The sequence below is a fragment of the Cnephaeus nilssonii genome (genome assembly GCF_951640355.1).
Source record: "Cnephaeus nilssonii genome assembly, chromosome: 14".
NCBI lineage: Eukaryota > Metazoa > Chordata > Mammalia > Chiroptera > Vespertilionidae > Cnephaeus > Cnephaeus nilssonii.
In genome coordinates this window covers 30,709,196-30,727,677 of record NC_137085.1, presented here as the reverse complement: position 1 = coordinate 30,727,677, position 18,482 = coordinate 30,709,196, and the positions used below count along the sequence as shown (strand labels likewise).

The 18,482-nt window shown below is 40.7% G+C and overlaps 2 protein-coding genes across 2 annotated transcripts in view; one reads left to right on the top strand and one right to left on the bottom strand.

Moving 5' to 3' along the window:
- The window catches only part of APTX (aprataxin), a 32,582-nt gene extending 29,738 nt beyond the window's left edge, over window positions 1–2,844 (bottom strand). The window contains exon 1 of the mRNA XM_079790285.1: window positions 2,321–2,844. The gene's annotated coding sequence lies outside the window, so the exon portion shown is untranslated. The remainder of the gene's footprint in view (window positions 1–2,320) is intronic.
- Window positions 2,845–3,130: 286 nt separating this feature from the next.
- On the top strand, window positions 3,131–14,317 carry DNAJA1 (DnaJ heat shock protein family (Hsp40) member A1). The gene is made up of 9 exons (XM_079790367.1): window positions 3,131–3,276; window positions 4,352–4,493; window positions 4,647–4,824; window positions 6,765–6,869; window positions 7,913–8,140; window positions 10,353–10,467; window positions 11,961–12,076; window positions 12,394–12,494; window positions 13,090–14,317. Exons 2-9 carry the CDS (start codon window positions 4,362–4,364, stop codon window positions 13,306–13,308), a joined length of 1,194 nt encoding a protein of 397 aa, XP_079646493.1. The 5' UTR covers window positions 3,131–3,276; window positions 4,352–4,361; the 3' UTR covers window positions 13,309–14,317.
- The last annotated feature ends 4,165 nt before the right edge of the window (window positions 14,318–18,482 follow it).

The window sequence follows — 18,482 nt, the reverse complement described above, 5'->3', positions numbered from 1 at the left end:
TGATCAAATAACAAGAAGGACCACTGACAGAAGAGTTGATAAATACTATTTAGAAGATGCTTAACCACACTACTAAAGAAATTCAAATTAAAACAATAGATACCACTTTTTAATCTCCATGGTTAGCAAAGACTAAAAAAAATAAAATCCCCCATACTGGCAAGGCCCACTCACACACTGCTGGCAGCAATACAAACTGTTATAGAAAAGTATTTATTACAATTTAAAATCTGCATTTACGTTGGCTCAACAATTTCAATTCTAGATGTCCGTCTTACAGAAATACTTGCATTAATGCCCAAAGATGGATTTGAGAATTTCTCAACAATAAATATCTACTATTTAACACTGTTTGTAAAACATTGGCAATTGCCAAAATGTTCATCAATAGGGCAATGGTTAAATTATAGTGCCTGTATCCTACATTCTATGAAGTCGTTAAAAATAGGGTAGGTTTATTTATCCGAACATGATAAGATGACAATAAATTAAGTGAAAAGAGCAAGGAACAAGCAGCATGTATATGATCCCATTTCTTTAAAAAAAAAAAATCACATAATTATTGTTACTCTTTTTCTGTTTTATGTAAATAAGAATGTTTCTTAAAAATGTTAAGCCAGAATATTCATCAGGACATATTTTCAGCATCATTGACATAAATTTCTATGAGGAAAAAAATGTCAAACAGATTACATGATGTTTTTTAATGTTCAAATAAATACTACATTCAAATACGTTAAATATTCCAAAGTCACAAAAGGTTATTTGGTAATTGCCTTCCTCCCATCTGCCTCTCTCCAATACCCAGCTCTCTCCCACAGGCAAACCATATTACAAGTTTTGGGGTATCCTTCTGAAATATTTTATGCACATACAAGCAAATAAGTACAGTTTTTCTTTTTTTTTTTTAATCAACTTGTATACCCCTTATCTTTATTCTTAATAAAGAATTAAGCTCATTTAGTGAGCTTGCAAATTTTTAAAGTATTTCCAATATCATATTTCATGGCCTTATGTTGATGGTCTCAAGAAGGTATCTTCATGTTTGTATCATGCTTCCATCTTTCTAAAAGTTGTGGGAATTTCAATTGGGTCCCTCAGGCAAAAAGAAACACTAATCGTGGCTATATTTAAGAAACACGAGGCATGGTAATATTTATCGTGGAAACTCTTGAAGTGTTTTGCTATTATGAAGGGTTGTGCTTAACCAGTGTTAGATTCACAAACGTTTCAGAGCCAAGTATGGACTTTAGAACTATAATGCTTACATAATACATGAACAGTGTGTAGTTATTGTTTTCTCTTAATTGTTCATGCTTTCACAACTGCTGGTCTCTCAACCTGGGATATTTATTTAGATGGTGCAAATTTTCCCTACTCAGCACCTCAATAGACTCTTTCTTGTTGGGGTATATTCCTCAACTTCTTTATATGGTGAACTCCTTGAGGACAGGGACCATGACTTGTGTGATTTTTATATTAACAAACCCTAGTGCCCTCCCAGGAAGCATACCTTCAGTAACTGCTGATCAGAAGAAAACAAACAAACAACTTTATACCAGGGGTAGTATTTGAGAAGATAACATCTAAGACTGGGAAAATTAGGTGTTTGTCAGCCAGAGTAAAGCAGAGAGAGGTGAAAAAGTGCATTTGGGAAACTGAAAATAGTTAGGTGCAACTGGTGCACACAATTTAAAGAGATAAGGCTGAAGAGATACACATGGGGGTGCCTCCAGGGTAAAGTTCGGAATCCTTAGTTTGGCAAGGTACACCCCAACTGGCTCGGAAGCCTCACTTCCGGCTATTTCAGATCCCTTAGGTCTGGCTATATCCAATTGCTTGCAATTTCCTAAAAACATCAGATTCTTCCACCTAGATAGCCAAGAGATATCTTGACTACGTAGTAAAAACCTTTTCCACCCAGACATTTTTGCACATTTGTAAGGAACAGATTCAGAATCTCCTCACTTAACTATAACACTGACATCAGCAAAGTACTTTGTCCTTTGCTGCGAAAGCTCTTCTCCCTTCTTCAAAACTCAGCTCAACCACCACTTTCCCAGGGAAGCTCTCCCTCTTCCATCAGATTAATATGCAGGGCCCTCTGCCCGGCTAACCTCTGTATTGGGGTTCACTTACAGTTCGTTGACGTGTACGGCTGCCTACTAAAATCTAAGCAATGTGAGCCGGCTTTTTTTCAATTTCAGCTTCCTTGGAGCCAGATAGTACTCCTGAGTTGGTTGTGCTAATGAATAAGAAAAACGGCCCCCCTTTTTCCAATATGCCCCCCTCCCTACATTTGAAAAGCCCAGAGACTCACTTTGCAGACTGTAGATCCAGGTTCACAGACTGGTGGTACTTAAAACATCAAATAAAACCATCTGTCAGTCTTGGTGCTAACTCTGTGTCTCCCGCTAGCCAACCCAGTGAACACCCGGCCAGAGAAGAGTTCACGGCCCCCCGTTTGCCCAGAGACATTGCAAACGTTTCTGGTTTGGCGCTGGCCTGAGCCCAGCGTATAGGAGGCTGCAAGGCCCAAGGCAGACGGCGTGTGTGTGAGTCTGGACTTGCAAAACGCTCTCCCAACCTCGCGGTTTGCATTAGCAGGTCAGGGGCTGCGTGTAAAAAGGAACAAGATCCAAGGCCTGTGAGACTGCTCCGGGGCCCAGGCCCGTCTGGCTCAGCGTTTCTGGCTCAGCAGTTCCCAGAACCTCGGCGCTCAAGAACTAAGCCGCTAAGAGTCGCCGAAAGAGGCAAACGAGGCGCCACCGGGTGGAAGCGCTGCAGGGCTTTGTTCTGCGAGACACCCGTTCTGCACACGGCACCCGCCCGCGGTCCCGTCCTCGCAGGCGGCGGCCGCCCCCCCCCCCCCCCCCCCCCCCGATTACGGAACCGGAGTTGCAACGCTCCTGGGCAACCCCTGTCCCCGCTGGACAATCCCGACCTCTTGCACCCAACCGGGTGTAAGAAAGGGCTCCAGAAAGTTCCAGGAGCTCTAGGAACCCAACCCCACAATGCTGTTCGGCACAGCCCACTCCAGCCCAAGCGCCCCCGCGCCGTTGCCCGGGTAACCGCGGGGCGGTGGCAGCGGCGGGAGGGGCGGGACTTCCTGCGGGTGACGCGTCTGGGCTCGGCTACAAAAAGACGACGGCTGCGGCGCGCCGGGCGGAACTTTCCAGAACGCTCGGGGAGAGGTGGAGGAGCGGCGGCTGCCTGAGCTGCGCGCAGCAACGCGCTCTTTCCAGCTCCTCCACGCCTGCCTCGGCCCGCTCACCGGTGAGTGTCAGCCCCGGCGCCTCCCCTCGACCCAAGGCCGGCGCCATTGGTGGCGCCGGGAAGCTGGATGGGGCCGCGGTCGGAAGGCGGTTGGCTCCGCGTGGGCGGGAGGGTGATGGGTTCTAGCACCCACGATTCCCTTTTAGGGGGGGGGGGGCGGGCCTGCCATCCCCGGCACGTAGTGAGTGGGCCCGAGACCTTTCACAAAGCTGCCCCCGCCCCCCGTCCAGCCCGGGGTCTCCCGGACCTGCCGCCTCAGGCTTTCCGCTGGCGCCCCCTTCCCCCGCGCCCCCTGGGGGTGGGCGACCCGGCGCGCAAGCGCAGAAGGAGCTCAGGGTGAGGGGCTGCGGGAGGAGCGGGGCGGAGGCCGCGGTTTCGCTCCTCCGGTCTCCCCTCCTCTTTGTTGCGGCCTGGGCTTCTCCCACCCCCTTTCTCCATGGTGAGCGGGGGGGGGGGGGGGGGGGGGGGGGAGGAAGGAAACCTCAACGATCCGCGCCTAGTGCTGGGGGACACCGAACGACGTTTTTCCGCTCCGCTGGCTGGTGGGAGCGAGGGGTTCGGCGGTCTGCGTGGAGGCGCTGTGAGCCCTGTAACTGAGAAACCTGCTTAGGGTTGCCATAAAGCGTTTCATAAACCGCTCCCTGCCCCTTTGTACCCAAATGTATTTTTTCTAGGGAGTGTGTGTGTCTTGTCATATTGACCCGAGACCGGCGGACTGAACCTGTTAGTGCGCCTTTTGGTTCCTTCTGCCCCTGCTGGGGACGGGAAACGGGAAGAACCCCGATCGTGGGGAGGCTTTCTTGTTGGGAGAATGGGAAGCAGCTGCTGGAGGAAGCTTTTGAATTATTCCTTGATAATTGTTAGCTTATATTTAATCTGTTAGAATTTATTGCTGAATTATCAAAGGAATTGTTACCTTCTCTGAAGTTTAGGGAAGGCAGGGTTTTTATAATCAGATTTGGCAAAGAACAGATTTCTCGTCCATATCTATGATTTAACGAATTACAGCTACCAGTTGAAAGTCAGTTAAAATTTAGGGTTTTTGTTTGTTTGTTTGTTTGTTTTTTAATTTCAGGCTGTCAAAAATGGTGAAAGAAACTACTTACTACGATGTTTTGGGGGTCAAACCCAATGCCACCCAGGAAGAACTGAAAAAGGCTTATAGGAAGCTGGCCTTGAAGTACCACCCGGATAAGAATCCAAATGAAGGAGAGAAGGCAAGTTGTATATTCATACTCAAACGTAGCCTAAGTAGTTTTTTTGGTCAGGTGTATGGTAGTTCCATAACAACCTGAAATTGAGTATGTCCGGTATAGTAGCTATGCTTCATAATACTTTATTAAAGTGAGATTTATTCTTTTCTCAAACAGTTTAAACAGATTTCTCAAGCTTACGAAGTGCTCTCTGATGCAAAGAAAAGGGAATTATATGACAAAGGAGGAGAACAAGCAATTAAGGAAGGTGGAGCAGGTGGTGGTTTTGGTTCCCCCATGGACATCTTTGATATGTTTTTTGGAGGAGGAGGAAGGATGCAGAGAGAAAGGAGAGGTAAGAATAATCCAGTCTATGCAGCAATTCACGGTAGCCCCTTGGTCAAAGCAAATTCTTGAGAACTCATCTATTTTAAATGTTGGTTTACATGTTATAATTTTGCAAACTGTACACTACCATTTTTATTTGTGGTATAGTTTTTAAAAATAAGATTTGATGTCACTAAAATTATCTAGACCAAGTGCTAACAAGTGAGTGCTTCTAAAGCTCTTGGACAGTGGGACACAAACTTCAATAAGATTGTCAAGCACTAATTAAAGGAACAAAGTATAAGAACATAATTTTCAAAGCCCTTTTAAGATATTATTTGACACCCCCCCAACCTAGTAGGAGGTACTCAGTTGAAAGTGAGTTAAAGTTAAGAAACCTAAACTTCCCTCCCGTTTATACAGCAAGGCATCAGTAGTCAGGATTGGAACATAGATTCTTTACTTACAAATAGCCTGCTATCTGTTTAATTTTGCTGCAGCTTTATTATATCTTGATATGTTCCCTTAACATTTATCAGAAATGCCATTTCCTGGCTGTAGAAATATTCTTCATAGGAAAACAGTGTTCGAGTCAGAGTCATTTGTTCCCAGTATAGTTTACATAAATAAGGGCCAATGGGTAGAGTCCATTTTAGAAGGAATAGGGAAGCCATTAAATTTCACTGTGAGCTTTTTAAAATTCAGAAAGACTAGAAATTGTTTACTTAGTTTTTCCTGAAAGGAAAGGGATATGTTTTTACAATTACCTTTTTAATAATGAATTGACTGGCAAACTATGTGATTTAGATCAATGAAAGGCCTCTGTGTGGGACACTAAAAAATACTTGCTTAATCAAATTTAATAAGCTTTTTTCCCTTCTTTATACTCTCAAAACTTTAAAGCTAAAGTAAGAAAGGCAGCTTTCAACGTGCTGGAACCAACTGTATGGGGCTATATTTGTGATATAGAACCCAAAGATGAAGCTAGGAGCAGAAGGATATAGTTAATGGCGCTTCACACTCCATTGGAAACTAAAAATGTTCACAACAGGCATATTGTGCAGATAAGAGTTTGAGAACTTGTTTTCACTTGGGCATAAGGCAATACTGTTGTGTGGTGGATGAAGTCCTTGTGAAAGAATTATTAGCTGGGAGCATATTAACCATTGGCAGGTGACTTCATTTCTGTAGCCTCAGTGTCCTCATATGATCTCTACCTTCCACTTCCTATTCTGAAATGAGTTATGGCACTCCTTTGTAGCCACTGGCCACAATAAATTTAGATCCATTAAAAAAGACAAAAGTTCAGTTTTTCATCTGCAATAGCCACATGTGACTAGTGGCTACTGTGTGGGATAGCATGAATATAAAACATTCTTATCACTGCAGCAGGTTCTTTGGACAGCACTATGATAAAGTGCTAGTCAAGCAGTAAATGTACTATTCCTACTTCATGTACAAGTAGGAATTGATATTCTGTGGAGATTGAATAAATGCATCAGCTTCCCCAGCCAATCTTGATTGGTTGTAACTTGGAACTTAGTGTGCTGAAGAATTTTTGGATGAAGTAATAGGCCATGTTGCTCAATATCATAGTAAGTGAAAGATTCAAAGAAGAATATATTGGGACAGAAATGCAGTTTGAAATAATTATTATGAAATGTGCCTCTATAAATGGCATTGGTTCTCAACTGATTTTGCAGTTCATGTTTTTGATTGCCATAATTTATAAGATAGTCACAACTACATTTTTAGGCAAATTACTTAATCTCACCCAATTTTTCTCATCTGAAATTACAGTTTGAGGGTTATGTGGGTATTGTGGCCAACATTCTATGTATATAATAGGTACTTAACAAATGTACCTTGTGAGCCTTATCTTTTATTATTATTGATCATTTTGATGGTACATTGAACACAAGGTACGTACGTACATCTTAGATTTTAATGAGCATTATTTTGTTCTAGGTAAAAACGTTGTGCATCAGCTCTCCGTAACCTTAGAAGACTTATATAATGGTGCAACGAGAAAACTAGCTCTACAAAAGAATGTGATTTGTGACAAATGTGAAGGTATGGTCTTCTAACATCTTAAATTAACTGAAAATTGAAATAAAGCCTTTCTGAAGATATAAAACTGACGAGTAATACACTGCCTAAATATTGGAGAGTGCAAATATAAAGAACTACCTATACCTACCATCTAGAGAATATTAGCAAAATGTGCGCAGTTTTTTATGTGTATACTAGAGGCCCAGTGCAGGAAATTCATGTACAGGTAGGGTCCCTAGGCCTGGCCTGCAATCAGAGCCAATCTTGGGGGTGGCTGGCAGTGCGATCTGGGCCCCCGCTTGCACCTGCCTTGGCCTGACGCCACCCGCTCACCTGCTCCACCATCCCACTGCAGTCCCACACTCATCAGGGCCCATTGGGGCCAGCAGCGCCTCCACTGCTGCTGCCAGCGCTGCGTCGCCAAAGCCTGTCGTGTTCCGTGCCGCCCCCTGGTGGTCAGCACATGTCTAATTCCCGGTCGATCGAACTCTTGCCTGTGGGGACAATTTGCATATTAGTCTTTTATTGTATAGGATTTTCAATGCAGTTGGAATCTAAGGTACTGTCATTTTTTTTCAACATAGTTCAAATGAGCACTTCATATTATCTCTAACACTTAATCATTCCAATGATTTCATAATCTGTAATAGGATTTAAACAGTGACTTCTTTGCATTTAGAGAAGTTATTGGCTCTGATTCTCTAAGCCTTTTATAAATACAAGTTATTTGTTGGAAATATGGTATCTTCTAAAGAGAATAAACTCCTTAATGTTCTCATCTCACAGATTAAGGATGTCCTGTGATTTGGGAGCGCGTTTAAAATTCACAATTCTAAAATGGTTCTTTGGGAAAACAACAGTCAATGTTTATAGATAACAAGCTGGCTGCAGCAGTATTTTATGAAATAAAAAGGCTAAATTGTAGTTCTTGATGGACAAGCATCGCATCACACTTGCAACTGTTAATGAAGTGTTGTGTCTATTAAAACTATCTTATTAAAACATTCATCATTGTGTCCGACACTAAGTTCAAACATAATTCAATTTCTTTTTAAACTATTTAGGCCGAGGTGGTAAGAAAGGAGCAGTTGAGTGCTGTCCCAATTGCCGAGGTACTGGAATGCAAATAAGAATTCATCAGATAGGCCCTGGAATGGTTCAGCAAATTCAGTCTGTGTGCATGGAGTGCCAGGGCCATGGGGAAAGGATCAGTCCTAAAGATAGATGTAAAAGCTGCAACGGAAGGAAGATAGTTCGAGAGAAGAAGATTCTAGAAGTTCATATTGATAAAGGTGAGTTCTCAGCCACTTCTGAATTCTTGAGTGCAATGGCAAGATTATTTACATTTTAGAGTTGTTAAAAATTATTCTCAATAGGGTTATATGCATGGTCTTATCACCTAGAGATACCTTGACTACATAGTAAAAACTTTTCACCCAGACATTTTTGCACATTTGTAAGGAATAGATTAAGAATCTCCTCATTTATATTAACACTGACATCAGTAAATGATTAAATGGTGTTCTGAATTTAATTCACTTGCATTAAATTACTAGTTCTACCTCTTTAAATTGTAATTTTTGCACATGTTAAGTTCCTTAGGAACTGCTAGGGTAAAGAATATATGTACTTTCAAGGACTTGGGGGAAGGAGATATGGGTGAATTTAAATTATTTCCTTAAGATTTTTCTAAACTAATGAAATGTGTTATTTTTTTTATTAATTTGTAAGAGCTTAGATTAAAAATACTGCTTTTTTTTAGCCCTGGCCTGTGCTCAGTTGTTAGGGCATGGTCTGTACACTGAAGGGTTGCCAGTTCAATTCTCAGGGCACATGCCTGGGTTGCAAGCTGGATCCCCGATGAGGAGCATGCAGGAGGTGGCCAATTGATGTTCTGCTCTCACGTCGATGTTTGTCTTTCTCCCTCTCTCTAAAAAATCTTAAAAAATACAAAAAAATAGTGCTTTTTAAAATGTTTTGGTCAACCGATGCACTAAAAGGTCACATGCCCGGGTTGTGGGCTTAACCTCCAGTGGGAAGTATGTAGGAGGCAGCCAATCGATGATTATCATTATTGATGTTTCTCCTTCCCTCTTTGAAATCAATAAAAATGTTTTTTTTTTGTAGACTGTAAACCTACCTGTAGGTTTCTGACTCTGGGGCTCGGTTATAACTATATAACTTTTTAGAAATGTATATAACTCCAGAGTAAATTAAAGTTTCTAATTTTGCTATTCTGAAATAGTAAATGTTCTAATCTTCAGACTTTGCAACTAGTATTATACTGTACATACTGATTTGGAACTATTAATATTATGAACATCTCATATTAATGCATATACTACATTATGTAAGCCCTGCAATATTTTTCTAGAGGTACTGAAGTATTTGTGGGTTAATTCATGTCTGGATTTTGCTTCAGATATTGGGGGGTTGGACAAGGATGAAGGTATATATGAAATATTAGTCATGAGTTAACTGCTGAATCTGGATTGATATATAGATATCCATTGTACTGGCTGTGTTTATATAGGTTTAATTTTTCCCATAAATTGTTCTCTTTGGGTGATGTCACTGATTGGTTCAGGAACTTTGCTGTAGTATAATCTGCAAACACATTACATGAGTTAAGTTTAAAGAGATGTTGTCTAAGGCCTTGCTGAACTAAAAATATATGGGTCAGAGGTATGAGGGGAGGGAATCTCTCAAAATAAGTTGGCCTTTAATAAACACTGCCTTTTTTAAAAACATTTTTTAATTTCTATTTTATTGGTAGAGACATCAATTTGTTGTTCCACTTTCTTAAGCATTTATTGGTTGCTTTTTGTTTATGCCCTGACCAGGGATTGAACCTTAAACCTTGGCACATCGGGACAACGCTCTAACTAACTGAGCTATCCAGCTAGGGCTAACACTGTCTATATAATTATTCAAAGTGTGTGCATACATTTTGAGGGGACATCCTGTATTTCCTATATGTAAATAGTGCTAATACAATAGAGAAACGAAAGTCTTGATTTATGTTACTGTTAGGCTTAATAGGAATAATTGAATACGGGTTCTTTTAAGTTAAGTAATGACATTGGAATAGTTAACATTTATGGTTATAATGTTTGCCAGTCACTGATTTGTTGCCAGCATGGGCCTTTTTATTTAATCCTCACAACAATCCTCATGAGGTAGGTCTGTGTAGGACAGTTGATAGTTAGGAGTTAAGCAACTTGCTTCCCTGGGATAATCCAGCTGGTAGTAAGTAGCAGCTCTGAGACTTGAGGCCTGATCTGTTTGCCTCTAGAGTTTGTATTCTCTGTGATATCTTTCTTAAGAAATTGGACTGGTCTAATCATGTGGGCATTCTTAGTCATCTTTATAAACCTTAGCACCCACAAAAACTTGAACTTGCTTTTTTTATGCACAAACATGCATCTGTGTTTCTTAATATATTGAGAATCTGACCTTAGTTGGATGTTAAATAAAAATATAAAATTAACCTTCTGTTTTTAGGCATGAAAGATGGCCAGAAGATAACATTCCATGGTGAAGGAGACCAGGAACCAGGACTGGAGCCAGGAGATATTATCATTGTTTTAGATCAGAAGGACCATGCTGTTTTCACTCGGTAAAAATTTTAATCAACTACTCAAACTGACATCGTGCATACTTGGAGTGTTTTTTTTAAATGAGCTTTTTATTATTCTTAGAACATACTTCTTAGAAATACCCTGGAAAAATATAGTGGGAGAGTTAGGTTATATATATCTTTTCTAAAATGTTGTTAATCATTAATGTTTTCATCTGGAAAGAGGCTAAGAACAAAAAAGGATCAGATTTTAGCTTTTTGTCCAAATTTAGGTAAATTGATTACCTAATCTGGAATTTGAAGAATATACTTCAGTTAGATGATGTTTTGCATGAATATAATAAACCAGGTGGATTACGGGAAACTTCCCTAGACAAAATTGTGCCCTAAAGTTCTCACCACTTGAAATCCTTGAGTTCACAATATGTTCAGTTGCTTTTAATTGTAAATAAGTATCTAGAACCATCTGTATTAAAATCTAAATTCAGGCCTATTGCTGTGAAATATTTAATAGTATTTACAATGAACTTACAGGGAAGCACAAGAAAAATTGATGGTAAACAGTGAATATGTCAAATACATACCCATGGCTGACTTTAAAACAGACTGGATTGGGGTTCTAATAAATCTTGTCAGGATTTACATCTGAAGGAACTGGTTTTAAGAAAATTATAATAGAACACTCCCCAAGTGTTCCTACAATCGAAAATGCTATTAAACTCAGAGGATTTTTTAAAATATATTTTATTTTTTACAGAGAGGAAGGGAGAGGGATAGAGTGTCAGAAACATCGATGAGAGAGAAACATCGATCAGCTGCCTCCTATACACCTCCCACTGGGGATGTGCCCCCAACCAAGGTACATGCCCTTGACCAGAATCGAACCTGGGACCTTTCAGTCCGCAGGCCAATGCTCTATCCACTGAGCCAAACCGGTTAGGGCTAAACTCAGGATTTTAATGCCATCATTTGAGGTGACTCCTCAGGAGGTTTTCTGGAGAGTATCCTGTTATTAATATGGATTGGAAAAGCAAAAAAGTCTAAACACCAAGGGAGGAAATGGGCTGTTATTAAATATAAAAGATTATGTTCATAATGTGCCACGCACTGTGTTAATTTATGTACATCAAATTTTATAGAGCCTATAATCCAGGGCCCAGCTGAGGTCTGTTCATCTTACAATCTCCCTAATATATGTTTGCTTTTTTTAAGCCTCACTGTTACTAGAATTTTTTCTTCTCTATGTGAGCAACTAAATTTAAAATTAGGTGATGGGACAATTCAGGGATGGTAAATGGTAGAGACTACCTAGAGTGTGGTTAAGGATTCCGAAGCCTTGTCCAGGAAATGGGGCTGGCAGGTTCCATATATTTGCTGCTCCTGGTTCTCAGCTCTGTTTTTAGAATGGGGAAGAAAGGACACCTTTGTAAAAGATACCTTGCTGTTATTAAGAAAACAATTGCCTGCTGTAGTACTTAAAATAATTGGTGATTTGAAAGATCTAAGTATGTGCTAAATTTATATTAATACAGACGAGGAGAAGACCTTTTCATGTGTATGGACATACAGCTGGTTGAAGCATTATGTGGCTTCCAAAAGCCAATAGCTACTCTTGACAACCGAACCATAGTCATCACCTCTCATCCAGGTAAGGTACCTGATAGATGAGCTTCTCTCTCTATTCTAGTCATTTATTTTCATGGTCTGCAGATAGCTGTGTAGGCACGAGGAAATGGATATTTTACTTGCTCAGTTACATATCCCTTTCATGAGCTGAACTGAAATTGTATGATCTTGGCTCCTTTTTGGAAGCCCCAAGAAAACCCATAAATGAAAAATAAAGGGTTGCTTCACATAACTTCACCTCCTGTCAATGAGCTAGGACATTTTTCTCTGTTCTTTATTTTCTCTATTTCATGAAAATGTGGCTATATTTAAAGAAGAACCTGCCTTCAATGTTTTTAGGTCAGATTGTCAAGCATGGAGATATCAAGTGTGTATTAAATGAAGGCATGCCAATTTATCGTAGACCTTATGAAAAGGGTCGCCTAATCATCGAATTTAAGGTAAGCTATAAAGTACTCTAGGAATATTTGAGTGATTACTTACTAAAATCTGATAACAATTACATTTTCTGAATGTCAAGAAACATTATCCAGGAAGAAATACATTTATCTAATACTTCTGTCAAGTTGGGATTGGGTTTGTTTACATCATTTGGCTACTTAAAAATTGGTGGAGGAAGAGGTTACAAGGCCATAACTGGGATCTTAAAGTTCAGTAGAAGAACTTAAAATAACTATTGTGGATTTTTAGCAAAATACAGTGGTTGGTTTGTTAATGGGGTGGTTCATAAAATGTGTTTTAGGAAGGATTCTCATGTATAATGTATTTGCTGAATAGAACAATGGTAGTTACAGTGCAATTTTACTAGGATCATTATTTTTTAAAAAGACCTTACTTGTGCCATCTGCCCTAAACTGTAGTTCAGAGCACTGGATGCTGTGCCTTTTAGAGCATGTATTCTAACCTGGGATGGGAAAATTCACTGAAAAATAGTGTTGTGGTTACCTGTTTTCCTGGGGGAAATGGGTTGACTAATTCAAGGAACTAATGATGAAGTAAACCAAATCAAACTTATAGAAGTTCCCTTTTTTATAGGTAAACTTTCCTGAGAATGGCTTTCTCTCTCCTGATAAACTCTCTTTGCTGGAAAAACTCCTACCTGAAAGGAAGGAAGTAGAAGAGACTGATGAAATGGACCAGGTAGAACTGGTAGACTTTGATCCAAATCAAGAAAGACGGCGCCATTACAATGGAGAAGCATATGAGGATGATGAACATCATCCTAGGGGTGGTGTTCAGTGTCAGACCTCTTAATGGGGCCAGTGAATAACACTCACTGCTGGCATTTTATATACAGTAGTGAATGAGTGAAGGACTGTAACCATAATATGCTCACTACTTGCTATTGTTTTTGTTTTAATATTCAAGTATAGTAGTGTTTTAAAAGGTAAATGAAGAATAAACTCAAATATAAAAGCTCTGACTTTGCCCTGTATGTATGATGACTTAAGTGTGCAAGATAAGTTTAATACCTGTAAAAAAATTCCCCTAGCATTTGCTAGGCCATACTTTGTAATTAATTTTGGCTATGTATATGGAATAGCTTTGACTGAAATGCTAGATATATGTATTGACTTTGGTGTGTGACCCTTAATTGTTAAGCTATGAAGTTAAAATTCTGTATTTAACTGGCAGTCAGACAAAGAACTTAATTTGTAGAGAAGTGTTAGTTTGTATAGTTGTATTAAGTGGGATTCATTTGTGATGCCTCTGCATTTATTCTGTTGCCTCAACTGTTACTTGAAGGTGGCATGCCATATAATTTAACCTGTGGTATCAATGATAGAAATGATACCTTTCCAAAGAAGGGGTTTATCATAATCTGCTTCTTGAGGGCTTGCACTTGTAGAATTGCATTCCCTTCTGTGGTGCCATCTTTTTTTTATTATTATATAAACTATATATCAATCCTTGGTTACATTTTTTCCCCCTTGTCTTTGGACCATAAGCCTTAGAGTAGTGACTTCTGGAGTAGGCTAACTTAGAAGAAGTTGAGTGATGAAACCTTTACCTGGAGAATTTGCATGAATGAGATAGGAAGGTATGTTTTAGGTATGTTACAGGCTTACTTTAAACCATTTAACTTATGCTCCAAAGTAACTGTAATTTAATGTTGGTAGTATAGCAAATTATGAGTAGCTTTAATTGTATGTTTAAAGTCATATGTTCACAAGCTTAAATCTGGATATCAGAATTTAAGCAATTCTTGAAATGTATGAATATCTCCTTAATACACTGATTACAAAGTATTTCCAGTGTGTCACTATAGGCTTTTTTATTTTTCCCCAAATGAAAGCATTAGCTGGTCACTAAGATATGTAACTTTTCAATGAACTAGTTAAAATATTAACACTCAAAATTATTAACTATAGTTAAATATTTTCTATTAAGTGGGTGGAAAGTGAAAAGTTATCAGTCATGAGGGAAAATGCAAATCAAAACCACATTGAGCTACTACTTCACATCAACTAATACAAAATCTAATTCAAAATGAAAGCAAATGAGAATGGAGAAGTTGGAACCCTGCACATTGCTCATGGGAATATTAAATGTTATACCTGCTATAGAAAAGTTGGGCAGCTCCTCAAAAACCCAAACATGGAATTGCCATATGACCCAGTAATTACACTCCTGGATTCAGATACTTGGCATGCCCTTTGTTGCAGCATTATTCACTAGTACCCCTGCACACAAATCCGTGCACCAGTAGTTCACTGCTGCCCTCCTGTAGCTCCCCTCCACCCCCCTCATAGCTTGCTGCCCTGCCCCCTCCTGTAGCTCTTTGCAGCCCACTTGTAGCCAGCTGCCCCACCCTCCTGCTGGTCCATGATCCGGTTATTAGGCGGTCGGTTGCTTCACGGTGTAATGACCATTTGCATGTTACATCTTTATTATATAGGACTAGAGGCCCAGTGCATGTGATTAAATCATGCACGTGTAGGGTCCCCTAGGCCTAACCTGCCATCCAGGCCATATCTAGTGCCCCGCAAAGCCTAGCACGCTCCGCGGACGCTGCTAGCAGCCTGCTCTCCGCTTTCGATCGCGGCGGAGCTGGCTGGCTGTCCGCTGGTGCTGGAGCAGACAGCCAGCCAGCTCCCCCGCTTTTGATGGTCCGCAGCAGGACGTGGGCTCGCTGTCCCAGAGGCCCCTTCTGTGCCGCAGCACAGCCATGGCGCAGACGCTGGCCCAATCAGCCACCCCGGCCACCCCGAGTCCCGCCCCCTGCGCCTCCCGCTGGCCCAATCGTGGGCGTAGCAGAGTGGTGGTAATTTACATATTACCCTTTTATTATATAGGATAGCCAAAGGGAAAACAACCATCTAGCCAATGGATGGTAAACAAAGTGATATCTATATAGGGGTTGGCAAAAAGTGGGTTTACAGTTGGGGATATGCAAAAGTCTTATTTTTTTATTGATTTTTTTTTTTTTTTTTTAGAGAGAGAGAGAAACATTGAAGAGGGAGAGCCATTGATCTCAGCTGCCTCCTGCATTCCCCCTACTGAGAATCAAGCCCACAACCCAGGCAGGAACCCTGACCAGGAATTGAACCAGTGACCTCTTGGTTCATGGGTCAACGCTCAACCACTGAGCCACACTGGTCAGGCAAAAGTATATTGTATTTTTCATACGAAGAACTGTAAACCTTTTGTCCAACCAAAATGACACACAAAGGGACAGATACTACATGAAATATCTAGGCAAATTCAGAGACATTACCAAGGGCTGGGGGGAAGAGGAATAGAGAGTTAGTGCTTAATTGTCTCTGGGGTGATGAAAAAGTTTTAGAAATGATATTTATATAATGCTACTGAATTCTACACTTAAAAATGGTTAAAAGTTTTATATATTTTACCACAATAATCAAAACCTTTAAGAGAAAATAGAAATCACTAAAAGAAAATAGTTATGTCTGGAAGGGCAGAAGCTTACTAGTAAAAAAAAAAAAAAAATCTCTTAGAACACTGACCCAGGTAATCACAGAAATAAAGCGCATCCACACAAGTGCAGTTCCTGGCCCCAGCACTACTGCTTGTTCAGAGAGAATTATGTCCCATGCTGTGTAACGTCGTGATCAACCTTCCTGTATGTGAAATGAGCATCCAATCTTTTCTGCTTATGGCACTGGTTTTCAACCTTGGCTACAAGTGGAATTACCTGGGAAGCTTTAAAATTGATTTTAGTTCCACCCTCCAGGGATTTTGGTGTAATTGAACAGGATAGTCAAGTACTGCCAAGTTTCAACACTACCAATATGGGGACATACTTGTATTAACCTAACCACCTAGGACAGAAATGCCACTTAGGATTAATGTGGGAGTTCAAATAGTGGCACCCCATGCTATTGCAAGTGAGAGTTGGAGGCTCAGGACAAGGGAGCATCCAAGCTTAGAAATAACACTTCATTACAGTTTCTTTTGAAGTAACATGGGAAAATAAAGCACAGGCTCTAAAAGCAGGGAATGAAAATGCTAGTAAGCTACAGCAATACAAATACACTCAAGGGTTTCTGAAGTCTTGTACCTTTATCAATTTGGTTTTAGTAACCTTGAGAGACTGACAGAACAAGAATCAAAACACACAGCCCTGTGTATTCTCAGATTCTGCATCCATGGATTCAATAAATTGGATTGAAAATACTCGGGGTCAGGGGGGCAGGGGGGAATCCCAGAAAGTTCCAAAAAGCAAAATTTGAATTTGCCACAAGAATAAGGTGATGTGTAGATATACCTGCTGTAGCCTATATACAAATGTCATTTTATATAAGGGTCTTGAGAATCTTCTGAATTTGGGTATCTGCCAGAGGTCTGGGAACCAATCCCTTGGGGGACAGCTATACTTAATAGGTGAGGAAACTGCTCTCCAGACTACTAGTTCCCAAATTAGTGTGTGCTTGCTGAGTGCCACTGTAACAGTTTGATTCTATAGGTCTTAGGGTAGGCCTGAGATTTTGCTTTTTCAAACAAGTTAACAGGTAAGAGAGCCATTGTTCTGGACCAAATAAAAGCCTGGAATCCAGATTCTTGTAATTTAGTTCTACTCATCTCACTGCCTGTGGCCAATTTAGGTAAGTTTTAACAGAAGGTGGAGAAACAAGCTATGGATTCTTTTTTTCACTTCTGCCCAAACCTAAAGCTAGAGAAGAAGATGACAGCAGTTTGACTGAATGAAAATTAAGAAATTGCATTTTGGAATCACCTGGTGTCCGCTCCATGAGCAACGTGTGGAACCTTTGTTCCTGTGCATTATGGGAATAATAATAGGCTGTACTCCATAAAATGGTCCTGAGAATGAAATAAGGCCGCTTACATAGGAAGTACTGTTTATTAGTGCCAGCAATACAAGTTGAAAATTTTAACAATTGGCTGAAGAAGATACAGAATTGTTCCTGAGACTGTTTATTAGAAAGAAAAAAATGGGTATTTTCCAGAGTCTAACTAAACAACTGATTGAGAAAGAGGGCAAATACCCTTTCTCTCACCGGTTTAACTTTAATGCCAGGTATTTTAAGTTTTAAGACCTAACGAGGAATATCAGCTAAATTATCAAGCTGCAGCCGAGCGCCTCTCTAGGAACCTGACATGATGCACTTAGTTTCACAAGGGAGTAGCCACTGATTATCGGTATCCAGCTACCATTCGTTGAGCTTCTACAACTGGCCTTGTGGTGCCAATTATGTAACGTGAAAAGCAGCCCAGTGGCGAAGTCAGAGGCCTCCAGCCGCTGAAGGCTGGTTCCAAGGAGGGTGTGGGGTGCACCAGCAGCTGGTAAGGGCCTCCACTGGCGCTGCTCAGCCTGGTCCACCAGACCAGGGACCGCCGCAGGGGTGCACTGAGGCACCTTGGGCATGCAGGGCATGCCCTCCTCAGCCATCTCCCCCTCTCTGTGCAAGACAGCAGGGCAGTCCAGCGGCTGTTGCATGGACTTCCCTTCTCCCATCTGGGCCTCTGTCCCTGGAGCCCCCCCTGCCTTCTGTACTTAAATGGTCACATGGGCCTTAAGAAAAAAATTTAAGTGGAGTAAGAAGCACCTGTTTTCACTTTTGAATAAAAGTTAACACTGTGTTTTTAGGTTAAGTTGTAGACAGGTGCCTAAAGGTTACTGGGAAAAGCAGAAGATTTCTTTTTCAGCTTTGTATTCACTTATTACACCAATGTATTACTTTACTAAAAAGAAAAAAAAAAGCGTACTTAATGGCTCCCAATCAAGGTCTCTCCTCTTTGCCTGGTCTCCCCATACACTAGTTCTACTTAGACTGCCAAGTCGCTTTACCTACAGTTCCTCAGGGTCCTTTTATGCTCAATTCCAGGAAGCCTTTCCTGACTCAGTAGGGCTGGATTAGGTGCCCTTCCTGTTACCAAAAACAAAACAAAACAAAAAACAAACAAAAAAAACAACTCAAGATTTTCTCTTACTCCACTATTTTAAT

Coding starts and splice junctions, on each gene's coding strand:
- DNAJA1 (XM_079790367.1), top strand. CDS start 4,362: ATGGTGAAAGAAACTACTTACTACGATGTTTTGGGGGTCAAACCCAAT. Junction 4,494..4,646: donor ATCCAAATGAAGGAGAGAAG/GCAAGTTGTATA, acceptor TTTCTCAAACAG/TTTAAACAGATTTCTCAAGC. Junction 4,825..6,764: donor GATGCAGAGAGAAAGGAGAG/GTAAGAATAATC, acceptor ATTTTGTTCTAG/GTAAAAACGTTGTGCATCAG.